Raw genomic sequence first — 23,738 nt, 5'->3', positions numbered from 1 at the left:
GGCCCCAAGTGTCTTTTTTTTTTAAATGTGAAACCTTCTCGGGGGTCCCAACTGTCTTTTTTTAACAATGTGAAGTATTCTCGGGGTTCCCAAGACTCTTTTCTTTTAAAGAATGTGAAACCTTCTCGGAAGGCCCAAGTGTCTTTTTTTTAAGAAGTTGAAACCTTCTCGGTCGCCCCAACTGTCATTTTAAAGAATGTGAAACCTTTTCGGGGACCCAAATCTCTTTTTTTTAAGAAGGTAAAACCTTTTTTTTTCTCTTACATTATGGCTGGTGAAAGGATAAATAATGAAAAAGGTTCAAAACAAGATAATTTTATTAATTTACAGAGAAATGCTACTTAAACAATTTAAATATATAAAAATTACATAAATTACGTTCACTTCCAGTCCAGATTTTTACACACTTGTATTAATAATTTAAAATGAATAATTTACTACTAGATATGAAACACAAAAATATTTCTTTATGTCTACTTAGTTCAAGAATCACAAAATACACTTTAATGCAAAAATCAAACAGTTGTAATTAAAACTTTTTCACCGGAGTAAAAAAAAATACACGATAAGGCAGGAATTTTACGAATTTGGTTAGTACTAAGTCATTTATATGACACGGTGATATTATGACCAGTGGTGGCAAACGAGCTTCACGAAGAAGAACATCGTGACCATAGTTCTTCACTGTTGTAGGAATGTTAAGTCTAAGGTTGAACAAAATATGCGAAACCTTGTTCTATTTCATTTTCAATTCTGGAAAAATAAGTTAGCAGTGATGGCATGACTGTTATAATTATTAAAAAGTTATCTATTAATAACAATGATGAAGGTTAAAATGGAGTATTTTCCAAATAGCCAAACGATTTTAGTATTAATATGGATCACCTCGAAATTGTAAAGTTATCAGCACACTTTATATTAAGTAGTGAACAAATTTTTGTTTTTATTTTTGAGTTACGATACAGTTATCACTTTATTTGAACAGTTGACATAAAAAAGGAGAATATATTTCTCTTTATTGTCTCGTGTAGATACAATCAGGAGTTTCATATATGAAAGAAAGTCATATTGTCCGTATTTCACGTAGAAAAATATGGAACCAATTCAGAACGATGTAAATAATACCTAAATAAACTGTATCGATGAAACGATGGAACAGTACCACAGATATAATGCTAAATTGAACCTTAAAAAAACGTCCAATTACGCCATGATGCCAAAAACTATAGGAAAATTAAATGGCACCACTACAAAATTTTGATTTTAATAAATGTTTGGTTATATGTAGTTAAAAATTCTTGGAAAAAACACCCTACAAAAAAAATAATTTGACCATAAAGCTATAGCCGACAACTTTTCTGTATGACAATAGCATGTGGTAGATGTTACTCTTTGAGTGTTTCACGTAAAGTATCACCAGTGCTCTAGTTTAAAGTACCAAGTACCAAATATAAGGTACAATACAAATTTAGGTACCATTAGCATTTTTACGTTCGATCAGAAAAAACCTATTGCATGGAAATATAAAAGTTTAAAAATTCTATTGCGGAAAAAACTCATAGAACATTTTAAACTACTAAAGGCCCATAAAAATATCGAACTGATAACGACCATAGCAGCAACCATTTCATCAATTATTTCCAGGGTATATAACGATAAAACACAGCTAACTGTTAATTTTTAAAACGAATTTTATGGACGCTGGCAATAAAACGCTGTGAATAAAAATTGTAATAAATTCAAATTCAGCAGTGTCAGAGATAGACTGAACACAAACTAAAGTGTTAAGTTGTATTTGGAAACAAATTTACAGATAGATATTCTGAGTTGAGTCAGTCTTGGCATAACCCATTTTGTGGAGTGGGTTCATTTACCCAAGTCATACATTTGACGGTATTTATGCTCAAAACCTTTAAATTGCACATGTTCCCACCTGAATCTTTTATGCTTTTATAATGAGGTGCTTTAAAATTAAGCAAGATTAATGAAACTCGGTTCTGGATGAATTTTCAGCGTCAAGAGGTCTTGATGGTGCTAATTTGCAAGCTAAAAATAGTCGACATAGGTTTTATGGACTAGTCTGTGAGAAGATGTTGATATTCAGAAAACGTTGACTTAAAATGGAGACACCCCTCGGGTCAAAGAGATAATTTTAACTCTAAAAGTTTTTACAAAGATTATTGTTAACGTTATTTGTATTATAAATTATAAACTGTCAGGTAACTTTTACGAACTAGCACGAAAACTGGTGAAGGAGCCGCAAGCGATTCCAAAATTACTTTTCGGACGTAGCAGAAAAGTGAGACTTTACGGACTCTGTGTGTTAACACGTTCAAATCAACAATAACAATTAATATCACAAGTAAGGAAAAATCCGAAGCGATATGTATATAACTTTGATAATTGTCTTTCTGTTTCACTTCTCAGTGACCTGAGAGCTATTAGCACTAAGCCAAACCGCCGACTAAATTCTTCAAATGGACATTTTATACAAAATACTACACTCTTCAAGAACAATACTCAGTTCAGTACTCCTTCAAAGAAAAACGACAAACAGAGACCTCAATTAGTGAAGTAAGAACTCATTTATCAAACTAATAAGTCTGTGGGGGTGGCAACTAAACACCAATCGCTCTCGTGATCCAATCGACCGTATGTGCCACCCTGTGATAAATTCCCGGTTGTCCCGGTTGCGCACAACTGTATCCTGCCGAAACAATCCCGATCAGAAACCATCGTCCCTGTTTCTGCAGCATCAGCGGCCCCCCGGAGTCGCCCTGACAACTGTCTCTGCCCCCGTTTTTGTACCCCGCGCACATCATCTCATCGTAAATGGTCACCCCGATGCCCTTCGACCTGTGCCATCGTTCGCAAACCCTGTTATCAATCACTGGCACTTGCACAGCTTGGAGAGTCTGCGGCCGCAGCCTCGAGCCCGGACTGAGCGCCCCCCAGCCGGCTGCCACCCCGACCTCCCCCAGGAAGTTATCCCCGCGCGGGGGCAGGCAGATGGGGGTGATGTGTGGAAGCTGATGAGCGGTGCGGTCGAGGCGCAGGACGGCCACGTCGAAGCGGTCCGCCTGAGGGGTGAATTTGAAGAAAGGATGTACCTGCAAACAGAATTTCATTAAAACAGCATGTAGCTCGCTTGCTGTGGAGGACGAGACGACTGGAACGGTTTTTTTGTTTTGGTGGAGGGCTGAAGCGGCGTTGGCGGGAGCGAAGATGGAGGGAGGAAGGGAGGAGCTGTGGTTGCTACTAGTAGAGTTAGGCAAATTGAAAACCGTATATTTTCGGTGAAGTGGTTTCTGTCTCAAAAGTACAGTAAGTGTAAGAGAGTGTGGAGATTATGAGAGATTTCGATCTAAGCGACGTTCAGAACAAAGTTGAGACTTTAATCCAAAATGGCTTAGGTTAAATTCGTCGACGGAATCTGGGAATTTACATTTAAAAATGCCTATTAGATTTTTTCTTTTTAGTGTGAATTTAGTGCTCATTTTAAATGTTACCGTAAACACTGGGAGCTTTTATCTTTAGGTCGACACTGTATCTTAACATAATCTCGTGACGTATGCTTTTCATTTGTACCTTACAGTGCAATTTAGATGTATAACATCTCTTTAGAGATGTCCACTGTCAGGGAGTCGATGTTGAAAATCCTCTTGGGACCAGCTCTGCCAACATCTCGTTATGGTCGCTTGGTTACGATTCATGAGACCCGTTATTTGTCGAAACAAAAACCTTCGTCTATCACCCCAATAATCCTACCTCTACCAATGTCAGACAAATGGCGAAAATTGACTCGTCTCCTGACTGGAGCAACTTCGACCGTTATTCGAACGACGAATCACTGAATTTTTTACTTTTCAAATGTTAGCAACCATCTTTGAAAATTCCATCAATGGCTACTTAAAATTTATTGAATTACAACGACCACAAAATTTCCGGTTTTAACATTTTTTATTTAAATATTTGTGTCATGGTTTTCCAAATTTCCAGTCTTGTGGTTCCTGTTCACAATGATTAGTATCCATCTTTTGGTTTTAAAGCTCCATCTTGAAAATTGCTGGACGCGTCACCAACCATTTTGACATAATTCAACAGAATTAAAGTCGTCCTTCTGTCATAAACCCATAATGAATTATGCAGGTTTCAGGTTTATTTTATTTTTTTTAATTGTTCTAGACAAGATATATACTAATTTGGAAAACACTTATAATATACAGGCTGAGGCATTAAGCGCGCGTTCCTCGATATATCATTAATTATTAGAAATAGAAAGACCAAAGTTGCACGGTTCTTTGAAGACTATACTCAAAAATTATTTTTAACTATACAGAAAGTTCTGTTTTTAAGGCGTTTTTTTGAATGAAACATACTATATATTTTTACATATTTTGATTGACCTCTTCAAAGGTTTTACAACAACAGCTTATTTTTGAAATACTAATGCGCCGTTGCCACGTTATTCCAATTATTACAATTTTCAAGCATCGATATTTCAGTTTTTTCAAATAGAACACCCTATATTATTATTACTTATATTTTTTGTTCTCTGTATTAAGTATTTTCAGTATTTAAAATTGATTTTGTGCTTTATTAAGAGATACTTAGACATATTAGAAAAATGACAACAAAAAATACAGTAATATACAGTAATAAAATAAGAGCTGTTCTTATTTGCCAAAACGGATACATCGATATCTGAAAATTGTGCAGTTTTAGAATTTTTATAAACACTCTGTACACTAAAATTTGATTTCATTGCTACCACAACAAACCGCGTACCTTTATTTATCCTTCCACAAAATATGGTAAGACGTACTTTAAATCTTTAAAAATAACTTCATTGCGATTTTTATGTGAACTTTTCCACTAGCAAAAAATTTCAAAAAAATTGGAATCACGTACCAACGTCGCATTGGAATTTCAAAAATAAACTGTAGTTATAGAACCTAGGAAGAGGGTAATGAGAAAATATAAAAATATATCGGGTGTTTTATTAGAAAAAAAAACGTTATGTTTTACACTTAAAATAAAACACTGTACAGTTAAAAATAATTGTAGAGTATAGTCCTTTAAGAATCTTACAACATTGGACTTGACTTTTTGTGATATCTCCAATAATTAATGCGACATCGAGTACCGTGTACTTAGTGCTTCACCCTATATACAATATTTGCCCAACAGAATCCATCCTCCTCTAAAAGGGACAAAATATTTTATAGCTGCCTAACTAAAGCTGATATAATTCAGAAAGTCAGAAACATCTTTTTAGTAAAAAGTCAGAAAAAAATCTCGAAGACAAATACTTAACGTAAGGTTTTAGGCAAGTAATAGCCAAGTGCGGAAAAGTAGAGAGAAAAGAAGATTTGGAAGATCAGAAAAAAAGAAGTAGCAAAAAAAAACCAAATTTTTATTTTTGATTCGAAGAGAAATCATTGGATTCAGAGTTTCCGTCAAAATAATGAACTTTTCACAGTTTAGGAGCTATACAATTTTACAAAGAATGAGTTCGATTTCACTGGCAGCAGCAAAACTGCTGTGTATGTTAAGATCCCTGGAATATTATAAATCTAAAAAAATCTTAGGAAATATTAATAACAAATATTATTACAATCCAAACATAAAGTGCACAGAACATCCTAACTATAATCGTCAATTTAAACCCTCGATTTAGAGTAGCGGGGTAAGTAAAAAAAAATCGAAATCAATCTTTTCAGCACATCTTGTTTATTGAGGGAATATTTAACACATCTTAAAATTAAGAGTACGGTTAATTTAGTTTGTAATTTCATAATACGGCAATTGTTTAAACAAAAATGAGTCACATTCGACGCCACGATTTCCCTTCAACGAGTGTAATTAGTGTAATATCAGGTTATTAATAATTTTCTAACCTGAAATGTGTCAAACTTTGACTATTCCATCAACATATGTACTTTTAGTTTTATTGTTCATCTTAGAATTATTAACTGTTATTCTAATTTAACTACAATAATGTAAATGTGGAGGAAAATTCGCTTATTTTGGTTAACGCGATATCTAAAAGTTCTAGATGTTTTTAATTTAAGTTATAATTATTACATCGTACTTGATCCATTTCAGTAATGCAGCCACCTATAAAAAAAAAGGATATCGAAAAAGTCAGTTTTCTGTCGGACCTTCGTTTTTCAACAATAACAAAATGAACCAAGTTGAAGTTCATCGGTCAATTGTAACAATGTTAGTAGGACGGATTTTAGCGCTTTTTTAAAGTGTCTCATTGACTCTTTCTATTATTTCGTTCCTGCTTAAAGTACCTACTTTTCGTGGAATGCGCTTGTCCTTCAACTTGGCAGTGGATGATGTGATCAATTATGTAACACCCTTTGTCCCGCGAAAATGAATATGTGTTGTAACTCGTGAATCTCGGTGAAAACTGAGCACACAACGCAGGATTTCATTTTGTTGACGATCATAGTTCAAAGCCAATTTTTGAATTTTCCCCGAGTTTAAATTTTGTGCACACGTCTCATTTTAGGTTAACACAATATCATACAAGAATAACTGTTAGAACACAAGATACTTTTTAAAAAACACTTTACAAAAAAATTTGGAATTTAATTTTGGTCCGTCAAACTTAATCGACTTAACTTGTAGGTATGCTTTATTATGTAAATGAATTGAGCTATCAATAGTCTTCTTGTTTAAATTTCACTATAAACTAGAAGCTTACCCGGAAATTATTTTTAACATGTGTATTATTCATAGTCCTTAGAATGAGACTAGCGTGGGTGGGTGGGCGGGGTTAGTAATTGGTAAGATAAGACTCACTTTGGCAAATGATATACCCTTTAAGCAAGTAGAGGGTGGGTGGGCGGGTCAAACACCAGCTAAGATAAGACTGGTTTTGGCAAATGACACCTTTTAAGACAGTAGAGGGTGGGTGGGCGGGGCTAAGACTTGCGAAGATAAGACTAAGCAAGAATAACATTAGTTACTAGAATGAAGAGGAGGCGAATCCGTTGGGCTATTCCTTGCTAACAAAAAACTCTGCAAGAAAAAGTTAAACTTACCCCCGCCCACCCACCCGTTTTCTCATTTTTTTCTTACAAATAAAAAATAGGTCTTAAGGTAAATAGTATAACAAACCAAATACTGTTAGGTCTTTTTTTCTTTTTTAACAGCCGCTCTCCCATTCTGCAGAAGAAAATATAATTTATCCCGCCCACCCACCCCGTCTCCATTTTAGTGATTTATTTTATCTGGTCTGAATGAAAATGGATCGCATACTGAACAGAAATAAAATTAGTCCTTAGAATGAGAATAGCGTGGGTGGGTGGGCAGGATTAATACTTGCTAAGATAAGACTCACTTTGGCAAATAACATACCCGTAAGAAAATAAAAAGTGAATGGGCGGGTCAAGCACCTGCTAAGATAAGACTGACTTTGGCTAATGACTCCCTTTACGATATAGAGAGCGGGTGGGCGGGACTAGTACTTGCTAAGATAAGACTAAACAATATTGAAAGTAGTTACTAGAATGAAGGGGAGGCCAATAGGTGGGGCTATTCCTTGCTTATAAAGGACTCTGCAAGAAAAAGTTCAACTTAGCCCCGCCCACCCACCCGTTTTCTTATTTTCTTCTTACAAAATAAGAAATAAATCTTAAGCTAAGTAAATAATATAACAAAAAAATTACTGTTACGCCTTTTTTTAGCAACTGCACTCCCATTTTGCAGAAGAATATATAATTAAATCTTCAAATTTTAGCTAGAAACAGTATTTTTGCCGATTTTTATTAAATCTGAACTATATTTCAACATTTTTTGATGATTTTGAGCCACGAAACACACTTAGAGCATGCAGAATCGTCTCAGATTAGGAAAAGGAGACGTTTGGGTCAATTTTATGCATTCTGCCGTTCGTAGATACAAGAAAATTGTTAAAATTCTTCAGAAACGTCACTTTTGAAGTGTTTTCTTGTAATTTTAAGCCAATCAGAAACCCTACGGGCTCGGAAAGAGCAACGAAACCATCATATTTTAGCTAGAAACAGAAACTGGAAATCAGAAGGCGGTTCCATTTCATTCTGAAAATTAATTATGTATTGTTTCTTACCTTATTCTGTGACTGGACAACTACTTAATAATCATAATATATCGGGAAAAAACATTAGACACTTTAGGCATTAACCTAAGACGACCACAGGTGTAGATTTTGTTCCTGTCTTAGGAATGTGAGTAGCAGAATCAGATTCTGATAGAGCTCAGTTTGAAATTGATGATTATTTTAGTGAAACTGTACGAGAAGAGCATCACGAAAGAGCAGTGACCGAAATGAAAGGTAATTGGTAATTGTGTAATGAATAGCAACCTATTGCCCAAAATAATTCGCAAAAAACCATTTGACAATTTTTATACAACAACAAATCAAACAGTTGTGCCAAAGTATAGATTGAAAGAAGATAAACCATGAAAATTATGGTCTTCATTTATAACTTTAAAAGATGACATATGTATAAGAATATCGAAAATGACCACCTGACAGTAGTCTTTTATTAACTGTTGCTTTAATTTAAGTACAATGAACACATAAATTCTGCTGAAATAAAACCTTTATCTCCGATGTCAGGGTATTTGTGTCCCGGATTGTATTTCCATTTCCATAATTCCATTTTGATGGGTAGCCAGGTCACACTCTATTATTTTACGTGTTTGGAAAAAAACCTCGATTAATTACGTCCAGCGGAATATATTCCATCCGCTCTGTCTACAAAGGCAGCAGAAATGAGAGCAAACAACTGAAGAGAAAAAAGGGTATGCTGAATTTATGTGTATCTACCCATTTCAATAATTAAAGCCATTTTCAACAAGTGTTTAAGTTTAATTTTTAACGGTCTAGTCAGCTTGTGGACAAGGTATTGCACAAAATTTTGTGTTCACGAGAAATGCAATACAAAAAAGGAGAAAACAGCTCTACAAAACAAAGTAAAGATTTCATTCGTTAATTATTATTAGATTGCACTTTTGTTGTGGTGACGATGGACGCTCTGATGCAATCAAATACTGTTTTGAACAAAACCGTGTGAATGAGAGCTTGTAATCTACAAAAATATTGATCATGATACCATCTAATAACATAAGTAAAATATTTCCGAATTATCAAAATATAATATTGCTGACAATGAAATCACACCAGACTTGACACAAAATACTGACGTAGGGTGAGTCCATACTAGCAAACTGTTAATTAAAAATTAACGAATTATAATTTCAAACAAATTTGTCTCAACAGCATCCTGTAATTTAAACCACAATATAATAATAATAAGTTTCGACAAACCTACATACTCATAATTAACTTTCTTGTACTGGTATAACGAATATCAGTTTTAATGAATAGTCTCTATTAAAGTTTGCAAACAAGCAGAAGGTATAGTTAGAATGGCGAAACTTAGTTTAAAATTGGTACACCTAAATCCTAACTAACATGTTTCAGCTACTCTCTATGGTATAAGATTTAACATAAAGCAACGTCCGTAACGAAATTTTATCACCCCGACTGCATAAGACGTTTATTAAATTTTTTGTATGGGGTAACGTTCTCTGCGTAAAAAGCTTTACCGTTTCTGAAATACCTCATCATTTCTTATTTTTACACCAATACTCCTTTTTTAAACTTAAATACTTCAACCAACACTGATACCAACAAAAAAATAATGCAGTACCTACTATAGCACTATTTAAAAGGTTAGAGGTCACATGCTATACTGGTGGCGATTACTATATTTCTGCAAAGTTCAGGCCTTATTTTATAAGGAAATTTTGAAAAAAAAAATTTATCAAACTTCATTGTTTAAGTTTCGTGCCAAGCTTTTTCAGATCAAGTAAGACATCAACGTTCATTAACTGGGAACGTAACAACAATTTAAACTTCTTCCTCTTCTTTTTGCAGTAGTTATATGTGGTATAGAAATTTAATTCTCTAATCCCTTTCAATCAACTATTCTAAAACTAATAGAAATACACCTATTATCATAGTGACGTCTGTAATTTTTAATTCTTAAGCACACAACACCTATTATTGACTTTCTACCAAAACTAACACTAACATTATATCTAGATTCCGAAACGCAAACGGTTTTAATTAGAGAGATAAATTAGAACGGTCAGGTTTATGTACATTTAATTATCGCGCTTTGACTAATGAAACGCCACCGTATGAAAGGAAATGTACTGCAGATTACAACAACAATAGAAAGTTTTTATTTTCGAGTTGGTCTGAATTTATGATGCGCTTGAAAAATTACCGGCCGGATAAAGATATTAAGGTCCTCATCTTTTCGGCCATAAAAAAGCTTTTATCCGTACCTGTATTTGAGAAACCCCGAAGGTGTACGCTGGCAATGGCTCTACCGCTGAGTTGATAACGTAATCTCCGAGGGTAACGTGCACCTGTCTCGGGGTTGCCCTTGCCACACAATGACCCGCAGTTACGACATGGCGCCTGCTGACTAGAGAACCTCCACACCTGAAACAATTGTGGGTTGCATAAGCGACAAACAAGGAGTATTGCATTGTTTCTAGAATTTTACTACACGATTCATAAATTATGTCTAAAGAATACTTTACACTGATTTTTACAAATTATGCTTTGAAAATTAAGAGAAATTTAAAAATTTGATTTTACAAATACATATATCATTTACTGAACCCATGACGGTGGTCATTTGTATAGTTTAAATAATTATGTAATGTGTAAGACAGAATATTCTTCAGACGAACTATCACAATATAATAACATCGACTAGTTTTGTGGTTATTACAAACCGAAGCAAATGGATGCAAAATGAACCTTGTTTATATAAAAATTGCATAAAAATGTTGGAAATTTAAAAAATACCATATGAATTATATAAAAAATGTATGTTTAAAGAGTCAAGTCTACAAGAAGTAAGTTTCGTTTATCACACCAGACCGCATGAATGGTTCTTGACTTTGGGATAGGCAACATATAATTCACTTCTTTTGAAACGCGACGCAAAAGAGGTCGCTATCAATTTAGATAAGTTTATTCTTTTAAAACCACTTTTTATGATTTAAAACTAACTAGATTTGAATATTTTTGATGAACTTTTTCGACACTAATCATTAGTTCGTGGTGATTATTTCCATAGCTTTATTTATTATTTACGTATTTATTTATTTATTTATTAGATCTTCGTTAGTCACTATCGTCATTCAGTAGACTATATATTATGAAAATCCTAGATTTTTATCTACTTTCTCCTTGCAAATGGCAAGTTCATGGGTCGTTCATTAAAGTTAATCCTACAGACACTATTAATGATCTCGTGGGTGCTACGAGACTTCCATGCATACATGATGATCTCCATCATCATGACTCTTGGAAGTTTGTTGAAGGCGACGTCTTCGGAATTAACATTTAAACTAATTTAAGCGAAAAGCTGTTTTGTGTAAATGTGGAGAATTTGCATGTTTCCATGAGCACTTGGGTCCATTTTGTCTCCTTCTCTATTGCTAGCTCATAGTGGATCAGGTGTTCAAGCAAAGACAAACTTTTTTATATTTTACCGATACTTGGGGGCCGATTTGTCATAAAAAATGGTTACAAAATTTATCTCGTAACATGGATGTGGTTTAACTCAGGGGCGGAATAACTCACATCTTGTACATGTTTTTCATATAGGTTTACCCACGTTATTTACAAAAATAAACTACTGAATTTCGAAAATTGTGTATTAATCTAGTCTCATCTGAATATAAGAAGTAATTTGTAATGAAAGACCGTTTAGGACTCTCGGAAAGTATGTAATAATGTCTGCAATCTTTCTATTTCCTAACAACAAATGATATTTAAGTGACAATTTTTCAAATGGTTGACACAATTCTGAAGTCTGAAGACCATGACCAACAAAATAAGTTCAATTTCACACAAAATATAAGTATTAATATTAAATACTCAAAAAACCTCGCAGGACTTACTACACACATGCACGTTAGTGTTTTTTTAACTATTTTGATGCAATTTTGTGTTTCAACACTTCATCAGAGATCTCGCGGTGGTTCAAGGTTGTTTTTGATCCAACTGGTAACGTACATTATTTTTGTATAGTAATCAAATTTTATGGCTCTGCATCATTTTGGCCAACTAACAATGATCGAATTGCTTAAATCCCAGACCGGTATTCAAGAAATTGTGTGGTGTGTGAAGGGTTGTACTTAGTGTCATAATTTTTTGAAGTAACTAATTTTGTGAATGACGATGAATGCAAGTTTTTCTAACAACGAAAAAATTTGATCCGAAATACTTAGATAGAACTTTCCTGTCCTTTAAGGTACAGCTCAACCCTATAAGTTAAAAACATATAGGTAAGGAAAAGTAATTTTTTTTTGGGAAAATATAGATGCCAATATAGATGCCTATTCATAAAGCACATGTACAGGAGTAATAATATTTACCAACCTAACGTACTTATAACATCTGTCCAGTAGAGATCGACACAGACGACAGACAGACAGATAGACAGACGAAAAGGGAAACCTATTTTTTTGTACTCTAGGCACCATTCGCCGTATTATAATATCAAGAATATATGGTTCTGTTGTTTTATACAAAATTTATTAAGTACAGAAATCGAATCGAATTTAATTTTCTTTTTGGAATTTCGTCGTATTCTAAAAGACTACTTGTGTTGGGTATCTGAAATCGATTGGATTTTTATTATTCAAAATAATTTTGGAGGCATCTTGTCTCCATCCACAGATTTCTTCATTTTATAACATTACGAAAACTTCCCGTTTTTTGATCTATCTATCTTTCTAACGATATTTTGTTTTAGTAAGTGAATGTCCAATTGACAAGTTCTGCGCCATTTTTCGAACATCCTCTGTATATAACAATATTCTTTTATATTAGATGTATAGAAAATTCAAGCTTTGTTCCAGTTATTTCCGACAGCTACGTTCAGTTCAAGGCAATTTGCTGAAAAAATTTCTACCTTTTTAAATATTTTTCAGGTTTACCAAAAGATTTATGGAAAGTGAGTTAAAATTCAAGCCTCAGTGGGATTCGAAACCAGGTCTCTCACTTGCCGGACGAGTATGCTACCAACTAAACTATAAGGCGCCGTGATTATCTTTGCTCACTTTCCACCTTAGATTCATCTGTATGATTTGTTATTTCTTAAATTTTTGCTGTGATTACCCATAACGCTTACGTCAGCAGCGTTATGGGTAACTAGAGTAGAAATTTAAAAAATCACCCGGCGTAAAAGTCATCTAGTAGGTCATGAAGTTTATTTTTAAATATCTACTGATGTTGGCAACACCGACGTCTTGTTAAATAAACTGTCAAATAACCACAATGCGAACATTTTAAAAATAAATTTTATGACCTTCTAGAGAAGTTTTTTCAATCATGTGGCATTTTATATTTCGCTGTTCCACTTCTAATTAGGAACGGCAATTAAAAGAACAGAGCATGTTTTGAACGAAATTTACACAATCTGTCAATTGCCCAAAAATAAATTCAACCGAAATTGCTAATATTATTTATTGATGTTCCAATTATCTAGTGATTCAAAATTTTGTCATTCAAGGACAAATGGACTTTTGGAATGAGTTTAATATTGATGTAATTATCACAAGGTATTTTTTGCTTTACTGCAACTTTGAAGAAGGCAGTTTTAATGCTTTTATATTTAAGGAGATTTTAAAGAGTATTTCTCCTCTTGAGTTTATTGAACGCTTTTCCATTGTTACATTCACCCCTCAGACAATTGGTGTCAGGTTCATCCTTGGATAATTTAGACGCATTTTTTTATTGAATTCACAATTAAGACTCTGAAAACGATATAAAGGGTGTTCAATTAAAAAAGTCATCAAGTTGGCGTTGCTTTTTTGATAGAAGAAAACGTAAAGAAAAACATATGTGTTTTATTAATTCATACTGCTCTGTACAACGACATTTTCACGTTGTCAGCTGCATCGATTAAATTTTAGGTTAATTGTAGACATACTTCACAAAGTTTACAAAAATTCAAAGTCAACTTGATGGCTTTTTTAGTTGAACACCCGATATGTGGATGAAAGAGATTACCAATTTAATCTTGGACTACGAAGTTATTTAAAGTACAATTTCCAGAGATATCCTGCATAAGTACTTCCAAAAACATAAATGTACTATATCAAAATACACACACAAGTTTCTCAAAGGGTACAATATTTAATATTATTTGCTATGACGTCATCAATTTTCTGGAAGGTTTATGTAAATATGTTTTAACAACGTTCTATAATTTTAATCAATGTTTACGTTTTACGAAAATGTCAGATTAGTTGCTTTTGTTTCTTAGATAAAATGTAAAACTGGATTGTACAAAATTTCTTAACATCTTCATGTTCTGTTTGCTGTGCAATCCAAGCAAATATGAAATTAAACATTCGTCAAAATGACCTCTTTTCGGCAAAAAATTATAAGTAAACCAAGAAATAGCCATCTATTGTTGAGAAAATTATCTGATATGTAATTTGTATGTCAAAAACGGTTTCTATTTAGCAAAGTGAATTCTGTAAATATATAATATATACTAACCTCTTATAGCGTGCTTTGTTAACAACATACTTAAGCGTTTACATATTTGTTTTCACATGAATATAATTTTTGAGGAAAAACTATACAACTATTTTATAAAATCGTGTAACAAAATAAGCTTAAGACGTACTAAGCCTGGATAAGAGAGTTTATGATTAGTTAAAAAGATATTTTTTTTTACACAGTTTGTTCAAAAAACAAAGAAAGCAGGTATTATTATAGTTAATTTACAGAAAAGGTGACGAATTACACACCACTATGTTAGTTACACTGGAAATTTTGTTTGTGAATTTACTTAATATTTACTATAATAAAATATAGACTTTGTGTTGAAAATTTCTGTCTCTTTTAAATTTTGTTAATTTTAGATTTAATAAATATGCAGCATCGGATTGTACCAGACGCAATAATCACAGCAAATAATTATCCAAGTGATTAACACACACTTATTAACAAAAAAATAGTGAAGGAATAATAACAAACCTCAACAAAAGTGTCCCATTTAATTTTTGCAAACAAAGAATGTCATCGAATATAACAATGTTTCAGTTAGGAAAAATACTCGTTCATATAAATAAAAATCAAGTTTAATGACATTGATTGACGCTAAAAAAATAAAATACTCTCTCCTTTGTATTCGAATTTGGGTACGTATTTGTCCAATTTTGTAGTTTGCTATTAATCATATCCATTTCTCGAGAATCTATTGTAAAGAATAAAAAATCTGAAACAGGATTTGATGTCAGTGAATGTGAATTCGACACTAACATTTTCCATAATCGACAATCGCAATGTGGGTGTATGATGGGTGTTCTCAATCTACACACGTGAATCACTGTCACGCTAAATCTGTCAACTAGGCATTATATTTCCAACAATTAGTACACGTTTCCACGTGCTTCGTGTTACAATAGCCAGTAGCCTGAAAAAGAGCAGGTAGTACATCCCACGAAAGAAATTGGGGTATTCCATGAGAAGTTGCTATTAAAAATCACAATCTCGTTTTTTCCCCGTTCAAGTTCGCAAAAAAGCGAACAACCCAATTTTCTTCGTGATTGAATTACTGCGCTTCCTTTCGAAACAACAAAGGAACTGAATCGAAAATGCAGGAAACGAATTTCTTTTGTAGGCTTTATTTTTTTCGCTCTTCTACGGCTAAGTTACTTGTTTAATTTAATAGATGCCGGCTTTGTTGTAAAGAGTAATTTTGTAATTAATCCACTTTCTAGAAAAGAATTACTCGGTAATGGATGTCTATTAGCAATACATTACATAAAATATATCAATGCATTATTCATAGCGTAATAGTAAGAATTATCGGTCAATGAATTTTGATAGAAATAAAAACGTAACTAATGACAGGCGATTAGGCAGGCAAGAGTGCGTTAATGTTCATTTAAATATATAGAAATTTGTCTGATGAAGAGGAATTATCAGTTTGTTACAACATATATCCGTTTCCTAGTTTCTGTTTCTGTTGTAACGATTTGTTAACAATCGTATTTCGGATGGTACGGAGGAAATTTGCATTGTTGCTAAAGTAGATCAATTTTGATTTGACAACAGCGAAAAGTAACAATAGAATGGTTTAAGTAGCAGCTTCCAGCAGCGAAACGCTTTGTCTGGAATCACCATTGTCAAGATATACGAGACTGCCAACAAATTATTTTGGTCACTATCATAAATTAATTTAATAATAAGTGAAACAAAAGACCTCAGACCCTAACCCATCGTATCAACGATAAAGCTGGTCATAAAGTAAATAATTAGTCGGAATTTTTGAGATTTTCATCGCATTGTTTGTAACTTGAGTAACATAAAAAGTTATCTATACTGCTTTAGAAAGTTGATGTTGAATGTTTTTATGCACATCTGCGGGTAACACTTTGAGTTAAACCTAAAACGCAATTCCTGTTCCAGTTAGAGTTTGGGATTTCCTAACCCGATAAACAACTACATCATTGTTTATTGGGTAATCTAGTTTTTGCAACGAACAACATATTCTAGCGCAATGTACAAAAGATCTGCAAAGGTATTTACATATAATTTCTCTCACTTCTGAAGCGCAACGATATCGCATGCGGATATTTTTCGCAAATTATTCAACATATTCTCTAAAGTGACGTCATCAACTTTTTGGTGGGGATACAAATCTTTCCGGAATTTTAGAGAAATCAGATGAGTAATTTCTCGGGTTATTTATGAGTAAATCTATGTAATAATTTTCTGAGATGGAATTACCAATCTTCTGGAATAAATAAGTTTTGCATCACACTTTGTAATACCTAAATCAGAGTCAACATCTAGGCAGTTTGTAGGCATCACCTAATTTTACAATTTTCCATTTGCTTATTATTCCTCATGGTATTTCGATAAGAGCTTGCTAGAGTTAGAAGTTTGTTCATTTTAGTTGTGTACGCAGCTGTAAAGTTATAAACAATTCAATTGTTTATTATTAATTCCAGGTTTTATTCAGAACAAAATTTCTTACAGCAATATTTTCATTCAATTTGTGACAACATTTGTTTTGCGTTAAGTTCTGAATTAATTCGTAATACTTTCAAAACATTGCTATCTAAGTGCTTCTTGTAGCTTTACAAATAAAATACACAAAAATATTTTAGTATGGAAAACACCCTTTATACAATTTTAACTTTAGTGTTGTTTATACTAAGGGTGTTGAAATTGTGGATAATTTTTTCATTAATCAGCAAATTTTTTCGAAGAAGATATTTCTACGTTAACAATTTAATTGTTGGCCTGAATACTAAAAACTGTTTCTGCAGGATCAAACCTCAGAACTCTTATTGTTAATTAGTAGTACCGGATTTTCCCCATTTTAATGTGAAACTTTCTCTGAATACACTAATGCAACGCTTTAGGTGTTAGTTACATAATGAAATCTGTGTAGTTGCAAAAACCATTTTGTAGTCAAACTAATAAAAATACATTAAAAGCGTGAAAACAACCACTCTTTGCTAACAACATTTTTTCTACATTACTCAAATACATTTTGATTTTTTTTTTTTTTTTGAGAAACGGATTACTGTAGTAAACTGATTTTTACTAAAGTTTCAGACACTCTGACAAAATTTTAAATAATTAAAATTAAGACCACATCGATCATATTTTATTCTTCTGTCGAAATTTGATGAGGTCAGAGTAGATTTTAATTTTTCCAAAGCTACAGTTTACAGTTGAAAATAGGTGTAAGTTAAAGCATGAGTAAACAAGTATTACGTGTATTACATTTAAGTTTACATAACAATTTTAGTTCTTTTTCTGACATCTTCGAATTACCCTAAAATACTGCCAAAATTTCAGTTATCCTCACTAGACCGTAAGTGAAAAATAGACAGATGGGAACAAAAAGCACATTCGTATTCTACAAGCTGTGTTAAGTATTTGTCAGTATAACCTAATTACAATAATTTCGTTAGTTATCCCTCGGGAAGTAAAAATATTAGAATATTAGTTTTTAAAAAGTAAAATTTTCCAAAGTAAATCTTATTTAGCTTTTATAAAATGAAATATTTCTACAGGTGTCCCAGTTAAAACTTCGCGATCTTATATCTTGAGAACGGATAGAGATATTGATATTCTATAAACACCATTGTTTTTAGCTTGAAAGATAAAGGTTAATTTATTTCATTTTCAATTATAAAATATATACAGTTATAAAAAATAAATAAATATATATATCATTGTAATAGCAGTTTAACGGTCTATCAAAATCCGTTAAATAATATACATCGTAATTTGAAAAGAATATAAGTGTACGTTGCGAAGCTGACGCTATATATGAGCCATATTTGCAATGTACCAAAATTAGGTTTTCCCGTTCAGGCTACAAACAATCGCGTTTTTGGAATTTTAATATCTCTTTTTACTTCCTGAGCAAAATAGGGCCGATCCGACCAATCGCTGCTTTTAAATTTTCTAGACGTTTTATGATCCCTAAAGTGCGAACAACTGGGTCTCCCGTTTCCGTCTGTCTGTTTGTGTATCGTCTGTGTCAATTTTTAGTAGACAGATAATCTCTAACACAACTGGATCGATTGTTTTATATTTATGTTAGGCATATCGTGTAGATAATAAAACGCTAAACAAAAATTGTCTAATCGTTGCCACCAACAATGCGATGATGTCATCTCCAAAATTTATAATACTAAATATTATTTAAATTTTGTAAAATAAGATACTCCTGCACTTGTGGTTTATGAATCCGTGTTTACGTTTTACTCTAGACGCCCAGATTTTTGGAAAAAAATTAAAATTGAATAACATTTTACAATTTAACTTTGAAATTGCAAAATTGAAATATTAAGGCTGTTTTACTCCCTCCCAAAAAATGGACGATATTTCAAAAACTAAAATACGCAAATATTATGACTACTTCTGGTTTATCAGTGGATTCATAGTTTTTAATATTACGTATACAGGGTGTCACAAAACAGTTAATGAATTAGCACATTGATTTTTTTATCAAATCAAGAACTGTTCACCCTATTTATCCAAAAATGCTAAATAGTACTCTTATTATTAATACATATTACACTGCACATATTCGAATTGATATACGTGTCCTTGATAAAATTTTGTTACGGTAAAACTCGCTTGAATTAACGCATAGCATGTAAGGTTTATCATTAAAAATAAAACTTGCAAAATTAATTTTTATAATTTACGAAGAAACCATATTCCTTGGACTGTACTTTATAACCAAGAGAAGTTCTGTCGAAATAATCTTCGACCAATTTTGTATGTAAAAGATCAAATTTTTTTGAAAAAAAAATGAAACATGTGCAAGAAAATTTGGAAATTTATCTTAGACAATACAAATTCTAGACATGGTAAATTGCTAAACAAAATTTATCTATTTATTCTCTCCAAGACCTTGATGACGACATCTCAAAATTCTGCTGAATTAATCCTATCTAAATTGTGCAAATAATGGGTCTACACTTGTGATTTATAAATACACTGATATTTTTCTTAAAAAAAAGTTATTTATGTGAAAAAAACACCACCCCAATTGCTGTGGATTCTAGCTCACAGAATTAGTTTATGCATTCCACAAAAATTTTCATTTCGGCACCTCAAAAGTTTACCAACTAAATCCCACTTAAGATATGTAAAATATTATGCTTCTAAAGCCATAGTCCTTTTTTATTTGGTATCTAAGTATATACCAATTAAAAAAGGACTATGGTAACGTCTATACGTTACCATTAAAAACTAACTAGCTGAATCCAAAAGACTAAACCTTCAGCTAATTTTTTTAAAGAAAAATAAATCAGTGGCTTGAATGTGCAAATTGTCGAAAATATACTCGACCTGCTAAAAATTTTAAAAGTATCGTCTGCATTAAAAAAAGTCGTTTCATTATTTTTAATATCACTAAGATGGGACTGAATACATAGAATTTTACTAGATGTTTTGCATCTCGTGAGTTCTTGTTTATTTATGAAAATTTTGGGTTATTTAATCTCTACAGTATGTTGTTAAAACTGTCAATCCAACTTTCTTTAAAATGGCGTAAAAACAGAAATGGAGCTTAATATTTTACCATAATAATAATCTTTGGACACTAAAAATTTCAAAGGAACTACTTCGACAATAATTAGTAATTAAGCAACAACAAAACACCAAATGAAATAATCGTCAAAATAACGTTGAGAAACCACTAATACGATAATTTTCAGAAGTTTTTTATTTAGTGATAATGTTTAATAATTCAAAGAATGTCAGCTCAGCATTATCATACTGGTAATTTTCAATTAATTCTATACAGACTTTTTTACTTTTAAAAATATTTCATGTCGTTACCAGAAATTAATTACCAATTATATAATTTACGTTAAAATTCGGACTGTCAGACACAAATACTGGTAATGGTATTTCAAGTTGATATTTTACCTCAGTTAATTAATTCACTGTACTAATTGGTTCTAGTGTCACTGATGATGAAGTGGTGTGTGGATATAAATAACCCAAGAGCACGATTATGAATATATATTATTTACTGCGGCTTATGATTATAACGATCACGATTTTTTTTTAATATGTAAAAAAGTAAAATCGTGGTAATTTTTCTCCAACCTTCCAAATCCTACGCTATATGGATACGATTTTTTTATAACAGTGTTACTTTCTCAAATTTCCGTATAGGAAAAGTGAAAGTGAAAAAAAATCGATTTCATAATTTTCTTCGATTTTTTATTGTCCCATTGAACTTAGCGACTTCAGAAATTTCTAAATTTTAACCACAAAGTGATCGGTTTAGGTTAAGCTGTGGTAATTCACAATCGACTTGTAGCATTACCACACAATAACAACTATTTTAAGAGTTAATCGTACCTGGAAGATCCGATTCGAATGTAAGCCTGCCAAGGAAAAGTTCCAAAGCCCGCTTCTTCACCTCCGACAATCCTCCTTTGCGCTTGCTGCCTACTCGACGAAATACCACATCCTGCAACAATCTCTAATTAAAATAAAGCCAGTCAGGAAAAATCCAATAATTGCATTATTTACATGTGAAAAGTTAACCCAAGCTGCGTTAATTGTCCATAAACGTGTGTATTAATGAAATCATTAGTTTTTTCCAAAGCGAAAGTTCAGCGTGATATACTGCTACGACAATCACTTTCTCCGTCGAACATCTCTGTATGAAAACAACACCCCATGCAACACTTGACCCCGGCACATGCAACTAAGCGTTCGGTACCACTTACGATAATCGGCGTCAAGCAGGCTGGATTTGGGGGATTCAGGGGGTGCCTCGAGGGTACCGACCGCCAAGTTTGCGCTGTGACCAGTCTTAGAAGCTCCCCGCTGACAGCAGCCCCTCAGCAGGCCGTCGCAGGGGGACTCTAGCAAGCCCCCGGACAGCCAACACGTTAGGAAAAATTCGCACGTCACCCCTGAAGCGCACCCCACTATCGTTCCTAGCAGTGCATCAAAGTGTTAATATTCTGCCACTTTCCAAAACATTCATCTAGCATACGCGGAAAATGTCATGAATAATCAAAAGCTCGCTATTTAACAATTCACCTAACCTGACCTGACCTTATTAACCCCATTCTCAATCTCGACCGACGAAAATGTTGGGAGGTTTCACGATCTGCCTAACATTGGCCTAGTTGTTAGTTTTTTCTCATGGGTTCAAGAAGTTTTGTTCTGGTTGTTGTGAAACTGACTTTTCTATCGAGGTTTCAGAAAAACCCGGCTTAAGAGCGTGTCGACCTTGAGATTTCAAGTTCAATTGGAAACCGAAAGTGTCCGATTGGAAACGTTTACGAAGACATTGAGCTTTCACGTAAAATTGTTGCATTCTATTCGGATAGCAATTAGCGTTCGTTTCATGAAAGTACGCTATAATCATATTCCGGCGTGTGCCAAATAGAGATAAATGCATTGAAGAAAGTGAAACCAGCTAAACCAATAGAAGTGTTTAAGCGGAAAAAATAAAGACGCTTTCTTCAATATTATCATTCAATGCTCTTACGTTTGTTATTTTAATAAGTCGTTACATAAAAGAAATATGTTAAACTATGAATAGCGGTTACCTCTGTCTCGAGTGTCTTGCTCTTGAATGTCCTGCAAATTGTTGTCTCCGGCCAACCAATCAGGTTCTTCCTGATTGCCGCTAGGCTCCCTAAATGATACTAAATCCGAAGGGAAAATCACTCTTGGTCGCCTAGAACTTGCCCAAGGGGCTTGCCAAAAGGGCTCTCTAGCCGTAGGAGGAAACCCTTCAGGATGTCTCAGTCTTCTCGGCAATCGAAAACCAGAAACTTCGTTGGGTGGCAAGCCTGGCCTACTAGGCCTGTTGAACAGACTCCTTTCATCCGAATAAGGATGTTCCGGTTCGAAACCTTCCGACGAAAACCCACTGGGCTCGTATTCTGGTCGAAATCGATCACCTGGGAAAGTTATGGGTTTCCGAATGGGTTTGAAAGGTTGTTCGTCGTAAGATTTACGACTTCTGATTGCCGGTTGATAATAAAACCGCCGAACTGGGCCGAATCTGTGGGAATTAGGAAGACTAGGTGGTAAAATTTCCCCTATGTGTTCGTCCCGACTCCTCTCAACAGTGTCGTCCCTCCTGTTAATCGTCTGCTCGACCTGTTGGTCGTGATTCCTCTGGTACGTCTCACCCCCATGTATCAACAAATCAATCTCGTCCTTCGATAAAATCTTAAAGTTCTCGACGTAATCCTCTTTGGAAATTCTTTCCAAGCCAGAGGAATTTCCTGTTATATAATCCGGTTCTCGATGTATATGCTGCTCGTAAAGTCTGAGTAAAGGTCTTATGAAATCCTTCTCGAGTAACTTCTCATATTCCGTTTTTCTTTCTCTTTGGAGAAATCGGTTGATGGCGTCATGATTCCTCAGCTCCTCGTTATCACTTTGGGGAATTTTGGTCGCAGTTTCTTTTTCAGATGACTCATTTTTGACGTTAATTAAATAATCGCCTTCGTTGTTCACGGTCCTGTTCTTCGGAAGATAGTTGATGAAGGCCCCTGACGGTCTCTGAACTGGAGGGTCAGCTGCATGTATCAAGAAAATACTCAAAACCAAAGCCAAAAGTCGCGAATGTATTTTGTTCATTCTGACTCTGTTCCATTTATTTTTCACCCCTCTTCAGTGTCGAAGCGCCGTACCCTTAACTTAAATTCTCATCCTACGATTAAACCTAATATCACAGTGCTTTGCTTATGTACAGGTAGAGTTCGTACTTAATGCATCTTTCGGGTTTTATTGTTGCGGTTACTTTGTTCGGTGTTACAAAACCCAACACAAATCACTGCGACACATCACAGGCACCGATGAACACTAGGGGCCGACTGAAGCACGAAGACGTCCATGCTAGAGAGTTAACTTTCACACACTCACCACTTTCACTTCAAGAGACTTCGCTCCCCATACAAACAACATGCAAGTAAAAGATTCACGATTCTTTAGTGCATAATCATAATTAAAGGCACAGATGCTGGCGCTTGCAAAAAATGCAGATGTTGTTGAGGCGAATAACGAAGTTACGGGACTGATTCAATCTTGCAGAAAATTATAATTGGGACGACAAAGAAATCGGATGCACGGTCAAGTTACAAGAATTTTCTCGTTACGCTAA

The 23,738-nt window shown here is 33.8% G+C and overlaps 1 protein-coding gene across 2 annotated transcripts; it reads right to left on the bottom strand.

Moving 5' to 3' along the window:
• Positions 1–349: 349 nt before the first annotated feature.
• Positions 350–23,480, bottom strand: LOC135134218 (spermosin). Of its 2 annotated transcripts, XM_064062843.1 has the most exons (5): positions 22,171–23,480; positions 21,337–21,549; positions 20,963–21,074; positions 10,357–10,516; positions 350–3,110 (listed from the first exon to the last, which is right to left on the bottom strand). In XM_064062843.1, exons 1-5 carry the CDS (start codon positions 23,213–23,215, stop codon positions 2,619–2,621), a joined length of 2,022 nt encoding a protein of 673 aa, XP_063918913.1. In that variant the 5' UTR covers positions 23,216–23,480; the 3' UTR covers positions 350–2,618. The 2 variants fall into 2 exon arrangements, with proteins under 2 accessions (XP_063918913.1, XP_063918914.1); XM_064062844.1 differs by lacking the exon at positions 21,337–21,549 and having other exon boundaries at positions 352–3,110.
• Between the last annotated feature and the right edge of the window lie 258 nt (positions 23,481–23,738).

Source organism: Zophobas morio, unplaced genomic scaffold (assembly GCF_036711695.1).
Source record: "Zophobas morio isolate AGI-343-1 ecotype UQ-CSIRO unplaced genomic scaffold, CSIRO_AGI_Zmor_V1 ptg000023l, whole genome shotgun sequence".
NCBI classification, from domain to species: domain Eukaryota; kingdom Metazoa; phylum Arthropoda; class Insecta; order Coleoptera; family Tenebrionidae; genus Zophobas; species Zophobas morio.
Note: the sequence above shows the minus strand (reverse complement) of the source record. Positions and strands in the feature narration are given on the sequence as shown.

Coding starts and splice junctions, on each gene's coding strand:
- LOC135134218 (XM_064062843.1), bottom strand. CDS start 23,215: ATGAACAAAATACATTCGCGACTTTTGGCTTTGGTTTTGAGTATTTTC. Junction 21,075..21,336: donor CCTGCTTGACGCCGATTATC/GTAAGTGGTACC, acceptor AGATTGTTGCAG/GATGTGGTATTTCGTCGAGT. Junction 10,517..20,962: donor ATTCGAATCGGATCTTCCAG/GTACGATTAACT, acceptor CAATTGTTTCAG/GTGTGGAGGTTCTCTAGTCA.